This window comes from Euleptes europaea, chromosome 1 (assembly GCF_029931775.1).
Source record: "Euleptes europaea isolate rEulEur1 chromosome 1, rEulEur1.hap1, whole genome shotgun sequence".
Classification (NCBI taxonomy): domain Eukaryota; kingdom Metazoa; phylum Chordata; class Lepidosauria; order Squamata; family Sphaerodactylidae; genus Euleptes; species Euleptes europaea.
Window position 1 is genome coordinate 27,285,496 of NC_079312.1, and position 17,524 is coordinate 27,303,019.

At 44.1% G+C, this 17,524-nt stretch overlaps 2 protein-coding genes across 2 annotated transcripts; both read left to right on the plus strand.

The window, feature by feature from the left end:
- Positions 1 to 3,045: 3,045 nt before the first annotated feature.
- Positions 3,046 to 9,373, plus strand: LOC130474035 (olfactory receptor 2G3-like). Its single transcript, XM_056845701.1, has 2 exons — positions 3,046 to 3,975; positions 9,314 to 9,373. The coding sequence occupies exons 1-2, from the start codon at positions 3,046 to 3,048 to the stop codon at positions 9,371 to 9,373; spliced, it is 990 nt and encodes a 329-aa protein (XP_056701679.1).
- A 7,194-nt stretch (positions 9,374 to 16,567) lies between these two features.
- LOC130474068 (olfactory receptor 2G3-like) lies at positions 16,568 to 17,524 on the plus strand. Its single transcript, XM_056845703.1, has one exon. The coding sequence runs from the start codon at positions 16,568 to 16,570 to the stop codon at positions 17,522 to 17,524; it is 957 nt and encodes a 318-aa protein (XP_056701681.1).

Genomic DNA, 17,524 nt, shown 5'->3' on the forward strand with positions numbered 1-17,524 from the left:
ACTGACACTGTGTTGTAATGTGTAGTTGGCTTGTAATGACACTGTTCCGGTTCCTTAGAGCTTCACGGCAGTTCTCCAGACAATTTCCTCGCAGCATTCTGAAGCTGCTGGACAGCAACAGCCCCCTCTTCATCCAGGACTTGGCTCATAAAAACTGCTCTTCAGGTCCCCCCCCCTGCCCTCCACAAAGCCCTGTGGGTTATGTGGTGTGGTTAAACTATCCAGCAATCTCTGCAGTATCACTTGCAGGAGACAGTCTGTGATGCGAGTCTGAGTCAGAATCGTGAAGATGCTGGGCTGAAGCAGAAAGGGCAACAAATGAGGAATTGCAGGCTGACACCTCCTTCCCTTCCCTTCATCTTCCATGTGTCGAAATCCCAAATTCTGCCTCTTTCTATCCCAGTATTCTATCCCCTGCCACATCCCACTTGTTATCTCTTCTTAAACCTTACGCCAACCATTCAGGTGCATTAGATCTCCCTGTTTATTGTTTTCCTATCCTTGCAGAATGCCAACATGTAAAGCCTGGAGTTTTATTTCGTGTTTTTTGTGAAACTGAGACCACCATCCTGTGCATGCTCATGCTCAGTGAGACCTCTGACCAAACATGCTGCACACCATGTTCACTCATGTTTTTCTCTCAATCTAATCTTCTTCTCTCCTATTGCACCCTCCAATTAGCATTCCTTTTTCCTATATCCCACTTTTCAGCCCCCTGCTTTTCTTCTTGCATCTCTCATGGTCTGTATCTTTCCCCATGTGCAATGCTTCTCCTGACTGGGTGCTTGCTTTCTGTGTCTTCCTCTCTTCCTCCTCTAGGGACTCTCTCTCCTGGTCCGCCTCACTCCCTCCAGCCACGATTCCACCCACATCTTCCATCGCTCACCATTGATAGTGTGTGAACAGCAGCTTATCTGTGGTCTACCATCCCCTCGGCATAAATGCATCAAAGATATCCAGTGCATAAGAAAAACCTGGTGGAAGAACAACTACCTGCTTCTAAGCAAGCCAGAGGTGAGGCTGGGGACTGGGGCAACCAGAGAAAATCAAGGGGGCTGTAAACTGTAGAACAAAGATGTGTTAAACGATGAAGACAGCAGCAAGGACTGGAGTGCTTTTTTTCAGACTATGTGAAATAGCATTTCCCTTGCTGAAGATATATATAATTTCTGTTTTCCTTTCTTGCTTCCCTGCTCCCAGTTGCCCCCTCTTGAAGCTGTTTTTCTTTAAAATAACAAACAAATAACAAATAAAACCTTTTCCCCTGAAAGCTCTAGCCATTGGACTTCTTTTACCCATCTTTGCAAATAACAGGTTGTTTGGCGCTCCATAGTCTCCCCATTTAAAAAAAAAAAAAAAGCTGCCTGTGGTCTTTAGACTTCTTTTGAAGGGAACATGACTCCAGCCCCCTGAACATTTTGTTTGAAGTTGCTTTCTTCTCAGATCCACCTCCTTCTTCAGATCCAGATTCAGAATGTTAAATTTGACTTTAAAATTTCTACATCACACCTACATTGCCACTGAGCATTATAATATGCTACCCTCTGAAACTACCACCAATAAAGGTGGGTTTACAACCATCACAGAGAGATGTTGAGGCACTGGATGGACATTTCAAATTGTTTGACCGTCTTGCAATTATCTTCTTGTCAGCTGACATGTCTTTCTTGCTCTTACCTTGTTGTACATTTACCTTACCAAACTTGGTGTCCCCCCATGAGTCTTTATGTCTTCTATAGGTTCCATCCCTCTGCGATGTAGCCATGTTGGACTACACCTTAGTTTCTTTGTATAAGGGTTGTGCATATCGATAAACCCGAACTGAAAATAAACCCAAAATTAGCCGTTTCGGTAATTTTCGGGCTTTGGGTTTACCAAACGCCAAAACCTGGGGGTCTACCCGAAGCTTTTTCGGCTTTTTTAGGTTCGGCTATTTGCTTTTGCTCAGAGGCATGGCTCTGTGCTTTCTTCCCGTTTTCTTTCTTTTTTTCACTGGTTTTGTTAGGGCCCCATAGTTGGGGTCTTTTTGAGGTAGGGGTTATGTAATTGGAGCCAACTTGGTCTGACCAACTTTCCAGGTATATCACCCAACAGAAGACTTGGTCTGACCAACATCCAACCACACAGCCATCTGTCCATCACTGTTCAGTGGCATTACTTAATCATTTAAGTTAGCTGTAGGCATACTTGCCAGACAAGTGACTGTCACTTTGGCCTGGCTCCTTTTTATGTGCAAGCCACAAACTTTGAATCATAGCCCATGAGAACAGCAATGGTTCCTTCTCAGGGCTCAGCGCACATGATTTTTTTGCCCAGTAAAGTGACTTTTTTGTTTAGTTTGGCGTTCCCTCAGTAATCCCTCGATGTGATCGATGTTGTAATTGTAGTTTTTATGCCTTTGTATGTGTTTTAGCTCTGTTTTTAATTGTTTTAATGACGTGCGGGGTTTGGGGCTGGTTTTAATAGTTGTAAAATGTACTTCTATTATGTATGTTTTAATTTGTTAGCTGCCTTGGTAACTCTTTTGAGGGCAGAAAGGCAAGATATAATTTTTGTAAAATAAATAATAAATAAATAAATCTATACCATATATTAGTTTGTATATTCTTCCCTCATTGTATATTCTTCCCTCATATTCTAACCCTAACCCTTAAAAGACCCGTACTTAGACAGAATAGAGATAATAGCACTTAGCTAGACTATGTATTTTTTTTTTGTTTTAATTCATTGATACTTCATTTATTCTCCTCAGTGGAGATACAAAGTAGCCCTTTCTCTATTTTATCCTCACAGCAACCCTGTGAGGTAGGCTTGCTGAGAGTGGATCACACCCAAGTTTCCATGGCAGAGTGGGGATTTGAACTTGAGCCACTGAGTTCCTAGTCCAGCACTCTAAGCACTACACCTGGACCTTGGAGGTTATGGGAATCAAAGGTAAGTCACACTCTCCCAGCAAATGCAATGTTCTTTCTGTGTCAGCTGGTCATACCATCTTCCATTTCCTGTTGCTTGTCTGCTATTCATTATATGTCCTGCCTTTTACAGATGAAGTACAGTGATGCATCATGGGAGCAACTTAACCAAAGCTACCCAGGAGAATTCATTTTGTTGGGAATGGCTGACCGCCCCCGCTTGGAGATGTTCCTCTTTGCAATCATCCTGATCTGCTACATGATGACCCTCCTAGGCAACACAACCATCATTGTGGCGTCCCGGCTAGATCCCAATCTTCACACCCCGATGTATTTTTTCCTCAGCAACCTCTCTTTCCTTGATCTAGGTTTCACCACCAGTCTGGGCCCCCAGATGTTGGTGAATTTCTGGAGAACAAGGAAGACCATCACCTACATGGCCTGTGTGGTCCAGCTATACATCTCTCTTGCTCTCGGCTCTGCAGAATGTATTCTGTTGGCAGTCATGGCTTATGACCGCTACGCTGCAGTCTGCCAGCCTCTGCGCTACACTACCATCATGAGCCATTCCGTATGCCTCACAATGGCTGCCGTCTCCTGGGTGAGTGGCTTCTGTACATCACTGTTGCAAAGCACCCTGACTCTGAGGCTTCCATTCTGTGGACACAACAAGGTGGACCATTTCTTCTGTGAAGTGCCGGCTTTGCTGAAATTGGCTTGTGTGGACACCTCAGTCAATGAAGCCGTGCTGTTTGTTTCCAGTGTGATCTTCCTTCTGGTACCACTTGGCCTTATCATGGTCTCATATGGCTACATTGCCGCTGCGGTGTTGAGGATCCGCTCGGTGGAGGGCAGGCGCAAGGCGTTCGGCACCTGCACCTCCCACTTGATTGTGGTGTCGCTCTTCTATGGCACAATCATTTTCAGTTATCTCCAGCCGCCATCTAACTACTCCCGTGACATTGGCAAGATGATCTCCCTGTTCTATACATTTGTCACTACCATGCTTAATCCATTGATTTATACACTGAGAAACAAAGAGGTACACAGAGCTCTAAAAAGAGCAATAAACAAAAATGCAACAATGTAGTCTGATGCCTCCACAAGTTCATTCAGAAACTAAGCAGTATGTTTTATTTTAAGCCTTTTTTAAATGAATTGTGTCGATAACACTTTTTGGTGCACAAAATGTTTTAATGTTCCTTTTTCATTTATATTATCTACACCGGTATCTGCCGAAGAGCCCCGTGGCGTAGAGTGGTAAGCTGCAGTACTGCAGTCCAAGCTTTGCTCACGACCTGAGTTTGATCCCGACGGAAGTTGGTTTCAGGTAGCCGGCTCAAGGTTGACTCAGCCTTCCATCCTTCCAAGGTCGTTAAAATGAGTACCCAGCTTGCTGGGGGTAAAGGGAAGATGACTGGGGAAGGCACTGGCAAACCATCCCATAAACAAAGTCTGCCTAGTAAACGTCGGGATGTGACGTCACCCCATGGGTCAGGAATGACCCGGTGCTTGCACAGGGGACTACCTTTACCTTTACCTTCACAGGTATCTAGCCAGTTACACTGAGTAAGTATGGATCTTGTGAGTAAATGAAAATAGATAGCATCAACGAGATCCTCAAGACACCATACTCAGGGAGTAGGTAGTTTTTCTCAGGCTTGTCTCAGGATTCTGTGATCTGGGTACAGGCATACCTCGTTTTATTGCACTTCGCTTTATTGCACTTTGCAGATATTGTGTTTTCAAGCAAGTCTATCAGCACGGTTGTTTCAACAACATGTGTTCATTTCATGTCTCTGTGTTATATTTTGGTAATACTCGCAAATTATTTCAATTTTTTTCATTATTATTACAGTACACCTTTTAGACATAATGCTATTTCACACTTAACAGACGACAGTATAGTGTAAACATAACTTTTATATGCACTGGTAAACTAAAAAATTCATGTGATTCGCTTTATTGCTATATTATCTTTACTACAGTGGTCTGGAATCGAACCTGCAATATCTCCAAGGTATGCATGTACCTTAAAGCATAACAAGCCATGTCCAGGGTTGCCTCCTCAACACAATGCCCCAGGCCTTGTTCTGCTACTGCTCTCTCAATCACTTTGCCTAGAAAGGGTGGATTAGAGACAGGGTGATAATTGGCTATATAATTTTTCTGAAGGAATGGGTATTTTTAGTAGCGGATGGATAACTGCCTCTTTGAATGGTTGAGGAAAGGTGCCCTGAGTTAGTGATTGGTTTATAATAGATACTAAGGATTAGTTGATGGGGTGTTTAAATGATTTTAGAAGCCAAGATGGGCAAGCATCCAGGGCAAAGTAGTGGCCATCGATCTCAGGAGCTTGTCAACATTTGCCATGGAAATTGAACCAAAGTGTTCATAAATGGAACAGGTGGTGTATTAGGTAGTTCTTCTGGTAGATTTGTGTTATGGTCGGCTTCTAAATCAGAGCATAATCTTGATATTTTGTCAGCAAAAAACTTTGCCCAAGTATCACAGCTAATTGTCTAGTCCTGATAAAATAAAGGCTCAGCGTTAGGACTCTGTAGATACTGTGTTACCTTAAACAATTGGGATGGTCATGAACTAGCTGATGCAACAGCAGCAGAGAAGTAACATTTCTCAGTTGCCATCATCACCCCTTCATAGGTCTTACAGTGAACAGAGAGCCAGCATGGTGTAGTGGTTAAGAGTGGTGGTTTGGAGTGGTGGACTCTAATTTGGAGAACGGGGTTGGTTTCCCCACTCCTCCACATGAAGCCTGCTGGGTAACCGTGGGCTAGTCACAGCTCTCTTAGAGCTCTCTCAGCCTCACCTACCTCACAGGGGGTCTGTTGTGGGGAGGGGAAGGGAAGGCGATTGTAAGCCAGTTTGATTCTTCCTTAAGTGGTAGGAAAAGTTGGCATATAAAAACCAACTCTTCTTCTATAACATGAGCTGTCAGATTCAGTACGAATTTTCTCCACCAGCACCATTCTAAAAGTCTCTCAGCCCTTTTCAGATCACCAGCTCTGTGGTAAACCAGGGGGTTGGGTTTCATTCCAAGGGCAGGGGAGATCATTAGGGGATGACCTTGTTGATAGCTTCAATGAGCTTCCAAGTCCATGCTTCTACTGCAACCTAAACAGAGGATGTGTTTGGAATCCTAAAATCCCCTAGAGCATTCTGGAATGCAGTATGATTCATAAGCCTCTGTGGGTGGACCATTTTAACCCGGCACCCTCTTCTGCGGGGTGTTGGAGCCATATTGACCTGAGTTTTGAGTAGGTAGTGGTCAGACCATGGTTCAGGGTGAATCTCTAGTGCTGAAATCAAACCTTCCCTCAAAGAAGATTAGTTACGGGGTATGGCATCTTTCATATGTTGGGCCAGTCACAATTTGGGAGAGATCCAAGTCAGACAAAGAAGCTGTGAAATCCTGGGCCAGCCTGGGTGAACTATCCTCAGCAAGAATATTGAAGTCTCCCAGAACAATGAGTCTGGGTGTTTCCAGCACTACATCCAAGACCACCTTTGCCAATTCAGACAAAGTGCCCACTGGAGAATAAGGTGGCCAGTAAAAAAGCAGAATGCCTAACCTATCCTTAGACCCTAATGTGAGGAGCATACAGTCAATGCCAGTGATGGTTTGAGCTGGAAGTCTATGGAAACTGTAGTACTCATGGAGAATAATGGCCACATCTCTTCCCCGGCCAGCTGTTCGTGGTTGATGGAGGACTGCATAACCAGGTGGTGATAGTTGGGATAGACATGCCACATTGTTTTCTTCCAGTCATGTGTCTGCGACACAAGTCAGGTCAATGTCTTCTTCCTATAACATCTCATACAGTTGTGAAGTTTTGTGCCTTAAGGATGTGGCATTACGTAGTGTTAGTGTACAGGTGGAGGAAATAGGGTCCCTTGCCTCATCAACACTTGGGAGGTTATGGAGGTTAGATAGGCCAAGACCCGAGAGCTCTTGTGCTCACACTAATAGGCTTGTGCCTTTGGTACAAGCCTGTTTCTTATATGCCTTATATATATGTGTGTGTGGGGGGGGGGATTCCATTCAACTACAATCTGTCCCCATTTAAAAGCATAAGCAGCCATCCCAAAAACTCTGTCCACAAGTTAGAGAGAAGTCCTTTACAGTGGCCACAATATTCCTGAATTGATGAGTTCTTGCACCTTGGTGGAATGTAACAGCTTTAAATTCTTTTCCTTATCAGCCAGGACACTTGCTTATTAATTTATTTTTATGGTTTTAATAGAAGAAGAAAAAAACAGGAACACAGAAGAAAAGAGTTAATGCATTTGAAATGCGGTGTTGTGGGAGAGTTTTACAGATAGCATAGAACTCCAAAAAGACAAATAAGTGAGTTCTAGATCAAATCGAGCTCCCCCAAGAAGCTTAAAATGATTAAAGTGAAGCTATTGTGGTTTGGTCACATTATGAGGAGACAAGACTCACCGGAAAAGACAATCATGCTAGGAAAGGTTGAAGGCAGTAGGAAAAGAGGAAGATACAATATGAGACTCAATCAAGGAAGTCGTGGCCCTCTGTTTGCAAGACCTGAGCAAGGCTGTTAATTATAGGATGTTTTGGAGGTCCTTAATTCAAGGGCTGCCATAAGTTGGAAGTGGGTCAACACACTTAACACACATACACAGTGGACACATTCATAATAATGAAACACAGATGGGGAAAGAATCAAACCAAGGGGAAGCTTGTGGGCAGAGCTATTATTGTGACGGTGTACCTGTACCTTTCCCCACATTGTTATACATTTCTTCAAATAACGTAAGTCACAAAGCAGACAAAGACGATTGACGTCATTCATTGCACAGCGCCTTCTCAGCATACATATCAGTGCACATGTGTGAGTTTTGGGCCTAAGATGTTTGGGTCTGACATGTTCAGGCAATAGGGTTGCCAACTGCCAGGTAGCGGCAGGAGATCTCCTGCTAATTCAACTGATCTCCAGCCGACAGAGATCAGATCACCTGGAGAAAAATGGCCGCTTTGGCAATTGGGCTCTATGGCATTGAAGTCCCTCCCCTCCCAAACCCCGCCCTCCTCAGGCTCCGCCCCAAAAATCTCCTGCCGGTGGCGAAGAGGACCTGGCAACCCTGTCAGTCAAGGCATTGCTGCCAATTGGAGCATTTCTCGTCTACTGTGCTTTGATTTTATTGTGCCTAGGAGTGTATAACATTTTTTTTCTTGTGTCTTAAAAGCAACAACAACCCTAACATGAAAATGAAATGACTTACAAGTTTCCTTTCACCCTCTGTGATAAGTAAGCTCGAACAAGTGAGGAAATGACTAATAGGAATTACTGGTGCCAGCAACACTCACTGTTTTTTGGGGGGGAGCCTGAGGAGGGCGGGGTTTGGGGAGGGGAGGGACTTCAATGGCATAAAGTCCAATTGTCAAAGCAGCCATTTTTTCCAGGTGAACTGATCTCTATCGGCTGGAGATCAGCTGTAATAGCAGGAGGTCTCCAGCTACTATCTGGAGGTTGGCAACCGTATCTCTCACACAGGATTGTTATGAGGATAAAATGGGGATGAAAGGACCATGTGTACCATCCTGAACTCCTGGGAGGAAAGGTGGGATAAAATGTGTGTGTGAGAGAGACAGCTAGATAGTAGGGTTGCCAACCTCCAGGTGGGGCCTGCAGGTCTCCCAGAACTACACCTGATCTCCAAACTATGGGGATCAGTTTCCCTGGCGAAAATGGCATTATACCTCACTGAGGTCCCTGTCCTCCCAGGTTCCATCCCCAAATCTCCAGGAATTTCCTAGCTTGGAGTTGGCAACACTACTAGATAGATACTATTTGCCACATGGCTGTGTGTGTGGGAGGATATTTCAGGTCACCTGTATGATTTCTCCTGTGGGGCAAACAGTTGCTTCGAGGGGTAGTGCTGCCGACCTGCAGGTGGTGGCTGGAGCTCTCCTGGGATTACAACTGATCTCCAGGCAACAGAGATCAGTTCAGCTGGAGAAAATGGCCGCTTTGGAAGGTGGACTCTATGGCATTATACCATTGAAATCTGTCTCCTTCCCAAACCCCATCCTCCTCAGGCTCCATCCCCCAAAACTCCAGGTATTTCCCAACCCGGAGCTGGCAACCCTGGGAGGGTACGCCTGCCCTCATCCCCTCACTCCCACAGTGCCATCGTCCCAGCTGGACTGTCTGACAGCTTGTTTTCAAATCTGAAAAAAAGTATCTGATCACAGTCATCCTACTATGTCATTTAGATTAGCCTTATGTTCTGGTTACTCTGGGCTCCATGACTGCTCTCCGGGGAACTTGTTTCCAACCTCCTGCCCCTGCTGGAGACGTGGCAGTGAGAGCCTTCTCTATAGCACTCATAAAAGAGGCTCTCTTGCCTGCGGCCAGGTCCTCTGGAGGGACCAAGCCAAGCGTCCTGGAGATCTCGCTAGACAGACACAAATATAGCCTGTGAGACCATCCAGAATAGCCAAGATGCCAGGAGGAGGTAAATAGGCTGAACAAGGCAGGAAAAAGAAGGAGGGATGACCTTCTGCTTTTCTTAACTTCTGAGGTTACTCATTATGTGGCAGTTCTCTCTCACATTCTGCTGCTCTACATCCCTAGTCTTCCTCTTTTCCCTAATCCCAACCCCCTTCCTCAGTTGCCCTCCTTGTTTTACCTTTTCTCTAATCATAATCTCTAGTCATAATCTCTGTCTTTGTCTTGCTTTCTCTATTTGATATATTTGTGTTCAGCCTAGCCGATACAGTCCACTTCTATTGTTTGTGAATCTAAATCTACGGTCCAGGGCTTGGATACACTGAAATTTCTTGCCAAGTAACCATGCTGAGAGCTGAGCTGCACACCAGATTCCCCCCTGCTTCTCTCTAACATTTTCCTCTCCCATGGTGTCCTCCAGTCAGCCTTCCTTTCCCCCATTTTCCACATCTCCTCCTTCTCCCTCTCTCCTTCCGTCTCTCATGGTCTGTCTCTCTTATCTGTCTGGTTCTCTTCATTTGGCTCTTGTTTTCTGTGTGTTTTCCTCCTTCTAGAAACCATCTCCCACTGCCAGTCACAATTCCACCCAAAACGCCAATTCTCACGACTTCTCCCACCAAGTATATAGACTACAGAGGTCCATCCAGAGGTGTTCCAAGGAACTCTGGCCCTGAGATAAGCCACCTAGTCTCTGAAGAAAGACTCAGGTCTCCTACAAACAGGAGGATAAGCGGTGGGCCCATGGACTTGTCCCTCCCTGGCACAAATGCATCAAGGTTACTCTTCATCAGCACATGAAAAGGGATCTGGAAGAAGCCAGAGTGCCTGCTTCCAAGGAAGCCAGAGGTGAGGATGGGGAGTGGAGCATTCAGAGAAGACAGCAAAGTGTCTAGAATATGTAGAACATGTACATGTGAAATGAACAAGAAAGCAGAGGTGTAATGCTCAGTGTATTACAGTCTGTTTTCTTTTGTATGTGGAAAGCAAATCTAATTTAATCTATTCAAAAATCAAAAATTTAAACATTTATACACCCCCTTTCCAAAAACTGTAGAGACTGAAACAAGGCAGACCAAAATGAAATCTAGTATAGTATACCAAGTATCATCTCAAAAGTATTAAATAATGCCAGACTAGGTCATTCACAGGTGTCTGTTCTCCTTTCTCTTCCTCATTTTTCACACTGAAAATCCCCAAGATTTTGTGTAAATTCCCCCCTCTAGTTCTTCTGTCATTGCGCCTTCCTCACCTCTGACCCCCTTTCATCCTCTCTCAAACTTCTTCCGTCCCTCATCTTTGCAGGCTGTTCTTAGAATCAGATTTCCTCCATCTTTGAAAGACCTTCTTCCTGTTACCCTTTCCCCCCATTGGACTTCACATTTCAAATGCCTTGAATGTGGCTGAAGGGGAGTATTGAGTTAGCAGATGTATCCGCAACCTGGTTGCCAGGTTGCGGATACATCTGCCAGACCAGATTCCTCAGGTGTTGATAGAGACGAGACTGAATTGCCATTTTTATTTATTTCTGATCTTTCTAGTCCTCATAATTTTGGTTCTGGGACGACACAGGGAGCAATTTGGATCAAAGAAGCATTTTTGATCACCCCCTTCTGATGCTGGGTTTGTGTGTGTGTGTGGTGTGTGTGTGTGTGTGTGTATGTGTGCAAAAAAGAAAAAATGTGTTTTCGGTTTCTGTGTATTTGCATGTAACATGTAGTTAGGACATCCATTATATTTCTTTTTTTTTCCAAACTAAGAAACCAGGTAAAACACTTTTGGCGTTTCTTGCAGGGGAAGTCATTATAGGTGTTAACTGGATTTGCCAAACAAGGAAAATGGGGTTACTCCAGTTACCTCAATTGTGAATCTCTGTACTTTTTTTCTTCTTCTCAAACTGGACTTTTACATAACCTCCTCAAATTGCCCTTCCTGCATTTCATGGTACTTTGGCCCTGCTGTTTTAAGCAGTGTTTTTCTTTGTAACCTCATATGGCCAAATGAGAACCAACTACATGCATCTGCTGGAATGGGTTCTAGTCTCAATCAGGAAACATTGGCCTTGAATAAAACCTTGCTGGTCTTTAAAGTGGCACAAGGTTCGGTTTGTATTTATTCTTGCAATGCAGATGTCCCAGCTCCTAAATTGTGGAACTCCCTGCCCCAGGATGTGGTGATGGCTGCCAACTTGGAAGGCTTTAAGAGGGGAGTGGACATGTTCATGGAGGACAGGGCTATTCATGGCTACTAGTCAAAATGGATTCTAGTCATGTTGCATACCTATTCTCTCCAGGATCAGAGAAGCATGCCTATTATATTAGGTGCTGTGGAACACAGGCAGGATAGTGCTGCTTCAGTTGTCTTGTTTGTGGGTGCCTCGAGGCCCCTGGTTGGCCACTGTGTGAACACACTGCTGGACTTGATGGATCTTGGTCTGATCCAGCATGGCCTTTCTTATGTTCTTCTGTTCCTTGAACATTTTTTCTGTCTGGGTGCCTTCTTCTGTTCTTCTCCCAGGTCTTCTTTGAGATTTGGCATTCAAAATGGTGCACAGCATTCAAAATGACCACAGATTTATATATTGCCACGTGAGATTTGCCTCTTGCTTTTCTGCCTCTTCCTAGTGATTCCTGATCACGAATTTGCCCATGATGTTAGTGCAGCACATAGACATTTCCCCTAACCTTCCTAATGGGGCCCCAAGGTGTCTTCCTGGGGTATTCATACTCGTTCTCCATCAGCATGCATGTGAATTTGAGATTTTCTGCCTAAGTGTGCATTACTTCCCATCTGTCCTAAATCTCATCTGCTATTCTATTATCCAATTTGATAGCTATAGATATCCTTTTGGAGCTCTTCTCAGTTGGCTTGTTATTTGATGATCCTGAAGCATGTAAACCCATCAGCAAATTTGACTAGCCCTCTGCTCACCCCTAAGCCCAAGTTGCGTATGAATATGGGTGCTTTCATAAATGCCAAATAATCCACTTTCAATCCACTTTCAATGCACTTTGCAGCCAGATTTTACCGTGTGAAATGGCAAAATCCACTTGCAAATGATAGTTAAAGTGCATTGAAAGTGCATTATTCAGTATGTGTGAAAGTGCCTTATGTCAACTACTGCAAGTTCCCAGGTTCTCAGCAGATTCCCCTGCCCTCTCCCCTCCATTTTGAAAACTATCCAACAGACCCCTGTTGTGATTGCTAATTCCAAAGAGAGGCCAAAAAGCCATCTGGAAGCATGGGGGGTGGGGGGAACTGAGGCAAGGAACATGGTAGGGATGTGGGTGGAACCTTCAGAAGTGTATATCTTCCCATCCCCATGGCATGCAAAGACATTCGGACTGCAGTCTTTCCCAAAATTTCATATTCAAACCACATTTAGGGAAAGTCTGTAGCAAAAGCTTGCATCAAAGCAGTGGAAACCCTGTTGCAGTTTGGATGCCAAACTAGAACAAAACCTCCATGTGGAACTAGCATGACTGCCTCCAGTTGAATTTTCCACCAGGTTGCGGATACATCTGCTAACTCAATACTCCCCTTCAGCCACATTCAAGGCATTTGAAATGTGAAGTCCAATGGGGGGAAAGGGTAACAGGAAGAAGGTCTTTCAAAGATGAAGGAAATCTGATTCTAAGAACAGCCTGCAAAGATGAGGGACGGAAGAAGTTTGAGAGAGGATGAAAGGGGGTCAGAGGTGTGGAAGGGCAATGACAGAAGAACTAGAGGAGGGAATTTACACAAAATCTTGGGGATTTTCAGTGTGAAAAATGAGGAAGAGACAGGAGAACAGACACCTGTGAATGACCTAGTCTGGCATTATTTAATACTTTTGAGATGATACTTGGTATACTATACTAGATTTCATTTTGGTCTGCCTTGTTTCAGTCTCTACAGTTTTTGGAAAGGGGGTGTATAAATGTTTAAATTTTTGATTTTTGAATAGATTAAATTAGATTTGCTTTCCACGCACAAAAGAAAACAGACTGTAATAATGTTGCCAACCTCCAGGTGGTAGCTGGAGGTATTCTGGGATTACAACTGATCTCCAGGTGACAGAGATCAGTTCACCTGGAGAAAATGGCTGCTTTGGAAGGTAGACTCTATGGCATTACACCACATTGAAGTCCTTCTCTCCAAACCCCACACTCCTCAGGCTCCATCCCCTAATTCTTCTGGTATTTCCCAACCTGGAGCTGGCAACCCAAGTCTGGATACCAGCAGATACCAACCTGGAGCTGGCAACCCAAGTAAGGATACCAGCAGACTCTACTAATTGCTTTGTTTTGGCTGATTTTGCTCACAGTCCTGGCACAAAAGGTGAATCTTCATATACTACCTAGTATTTAGCATCTTCTCATGCTCAGGCCTAGGCCATCGTTTTCAGACCAGAGATTGTAGACCTCTGATAGATTGTGCAGTTCATTATCAGAGAGTGGTGTTAAATATTACCTGTAGAGTGGTGCCATAAACTGTTTTTAAAACTTGGGCCAGAGGCTGTTGCTCAGGGCAAAGCCCCTGCATCCCATGCAGAAAATCCCAAATTCATTCCTTGGCATCTCTGCTGAAAGGATCTCAGGTAGGAGGTGTTGGGAAAGAACTTTCTCTGCCGAGCAGTGTGGAGATTTACTCTCAGTCAGAGTAGGGAGCACTGAAGTAGATCAACCAAGGCCCTGACTCAACATGAAGCAGCCTCATAGGTTCATAATATCAGCAAGAAAACTATTTTTTTTGGGCAGGGGGAGGAATGAATTCCAAAATTTCTGTGATAGAAAACCATGCCTGCTTTTACATGAATTTGCCAATATGGAAAGGCCTTAGTCTCAGAATCAGTGGTTCTCGTTCGTGTTTTCTCTTCGCACCAATAGTTGTTTCATTGTGGGTATTTAATATGTGGGTTTAAATCTTCATATGTTCTTTCCCACTGCTTTGCTAGCTTGTACAAATTTGTATAGAACACATCAACGACTCCATTTTGTCCTGTATCCTGCACTTATGGGGCCTCCTTACATCTGGGGCCACCTTCAGTGACCTGAAAGGCTGACAAATTTTTCATCTTATAAGGATGACACCTGAACCAAACATCTCAAAGTCATTGTAGGCTTCTGGGACTTCATTTTGGTAAATGGAACAAGACTATATATACAGGTGTGCATATCAATATGCCAATTTTTTAAAAAACAAACCCGAAAAATACAATTTTGGTATGGGGGGGGGGGGTTTAACCGGCATTAAAAAGCGGAGAAAACTGGGGGCTGAAAAAAGCAGACCATAATAATGCCAAATTTATTCAGCATTATTTGGGTTGCTTTGGGCCCTGCTGCCATTTTCCACCCCCTTCCCTTCCCTGCCTTCTTGCCCAAGCTGAATTTTTTCGGCATTTTTCGGGTTTGGGTTTATTAACCCGAAATATACTGAAAAAACCTCAGTGCACACCCCTAGCTATATATCAAGTGCAATGTTGGGGAGGCTGAAAAGAAGGTAAGAGAGGCAGCAGCTGCTATAGGAGCTGCAAAGGAACCAGCAGATTCCTTTATCATTCAAAGATTGATTCAGTCAATCAGTAAGCGAATTACGATGTAGGACAAAAACAGTTGAATATAATAGTTAAGATTCCTAGTAAAACAGAATAATGCAGTAGGGCTGGGCAGATGACAGATAAAGACTATGCAGTTAATCGAGGAGTAGAATACAAAATAGGATAAAATAGAAAAAAATAGGATAAATTCAATCTAAAAGCACAGATAACAATAGAACAAAGTAATGCAATGGGGCTGGGATTGAAACCTTGGTGCCTAAGGCAACAAAATAATCAATGTAGGGGAAGTTTGGCCCTTATAGATGTCACCTCCTGAGCTGATCCATGATACTATAGTTCTCTCTAGGATTGCTAGCCTACAGGTGAAGCCTGGAGATCTCCCAGAATTACAACTGATCTCCAGACTATAGAGATCAGTTCACCTGGAGAAAATGGAAGCTTCAGAGGACACTCTATGGCATCATATCTCAGCTAAGCCCCTCCCCTCCCCAAACCCTGCCGTCCGCAGGCTCCACCCCCAGATCTCCAGGAATTTCCCAACTTGCAGTGGGCAATCCTATTCTGCTCCTTTTACAGGAATGTCACCCTGAACAATTTTGTTTTGCATGTTCTGCAAAATGCTAGATCATTGGGAGCTTCCTGATAGCCTCAGGCAGACCATTCCATAGTGTGGGAGCCACCACACTGCCACAAAATGTGACCGTGGCCACTGACCTAGATAGGCAGGTCTAGACAAGGGGGTCTAGATAAGGGGACTAGACACATTCATGGACAGTTGTTTGGTCTAGGGTTGACATGAGAGCTTAATGGAATCTCCATATTCAGAGGTAGTTGACTTCTGAGTATATTCTGATTACAGAAGTTTCTTCTAATCATCATGGCAAGTAGCCATGGATGGACCTCGCTTCTGTGAATCTGCCTAATCTCCTTTCAAAGCCATTAGTGCTCGTGGCCACTAGCAGTTAATTCCATAGTTTACTTCTTGAATAAAAAAGTATTTCCTTTTGTCCATCCTGAATCTACAGCCCATCAACTTCAATTGGTGCTCTCGAATTCTGGTATTATGGAAGAGGGAGGAAAAGTTATCTCTGTCCACTTTCTCTATCCCATGCACAATTTTATAAACCTCTGTTGTATCTCCCCCGAGGCATCTGTCTCATACTGTCTTCCGATCATCAAAAAGTTTATTTTTCAATATGTATTTTGAAAAACCCTTCTCTTAATCTAAATTAATTGGACCGAATACATCAATGTTGAACCATTCTGGAACTGCCGATGCCATCATTTCTGGGTTTAACTACTAATAATCAATGCAGAAAATTAGTTTAGTTTTCCTTAAGAGTAGGGGGTAATCCCTAGTACCTTTGAAAGTGTAAAAGGTGATACATGCTCACTGTGTAGATCATCTATGGTTCAAGTCAGATTGGAACGTGTCAAGTTCTGACTTCACAACTTTATTAGCTAGACTATAACCTGGATTCTGGAAACATTCTAAGTTCCAGTTTGGTCATGAGAGTGTCTTGCACAAATCATAGTAATTCAGCCAAGCTGTTTCTATTATCAGCTGTTCACTCCAGCTCCCATTTCCTTGTCTGGTGTTTCACTATATTTCCTGTCTTTTATAGATGAAGTACAGTAATTCTTTGTGGGAACACCTTAACCAAAGCTACCAAGGAGAATTCATCTTGTTGGGAGTGGCTGACCGTCCACGCCTGGAGATGTTGCTCTTTGCAATCATCCTGATCTGCTACGCAATGACCCTCCTGGGCAACACAACCATCATTGTCCTGTCTCGGCTAGATCCCAACCTCCACACCCCTATGTATTTCTTCCTTAGCAACCTCTCCTTCCTTGACCTTTGTTTCACAACCAGTCTTGGACCCCAGATGCTGGTGAATTTTTGGAGAACAAGAAAGGCTATCACCTATGCTGCCTGTGTAGGACAGCTATACATCTCTCTCGCTTTGGGCTCTACAGAATGTATTTTGTTGGCAGTCATGGCTTATGACCGTTATGCTGCAGTTTGCCAACCTCTGCACTACACTTCCATTATGAGCCAATCCCTGTGTTTCAAAATGGCTGCCGTTTCCTGGGTGAGCGGCTTTGGCAACTCACTGGTGCAGTCCGTGATGACTCTTAGGCTCCCATTGTGTGGACAAAACCAGGTGGATCATTTTTTCTGTGAAGTACCAGCTTTTCTCAAACTGGCCTGTGTTGATACTTCAGTGAATGAAGCTGTGCTCTTTTCTGCCAGTGTACTCTTCCTCCTAGTGCCACTGAGTCTCATCATAGTCTCTTATGGTCACATTACAATTGCTGTCCTGAAGATCCGCTCAGCCGAAGGCAGGCGCAAGGCTTTCAATACTTGTGCCTCCCACCTCACTGTGGTTTCACTCTTCTATGGCACAGCTATTTTCAGTTATCTCCAGTCCCCATCCAACTACTCCCGTGACCGAGGCAAGATGATCTCCCTGTTCTATACATACGTCACTACCATGCTTAACCCATTAATCTATACACTGAGGAACAAAGACGTGCACAGAGCTTTAAGAAAGGCAATGAACAGGAATGCAACAATTTAG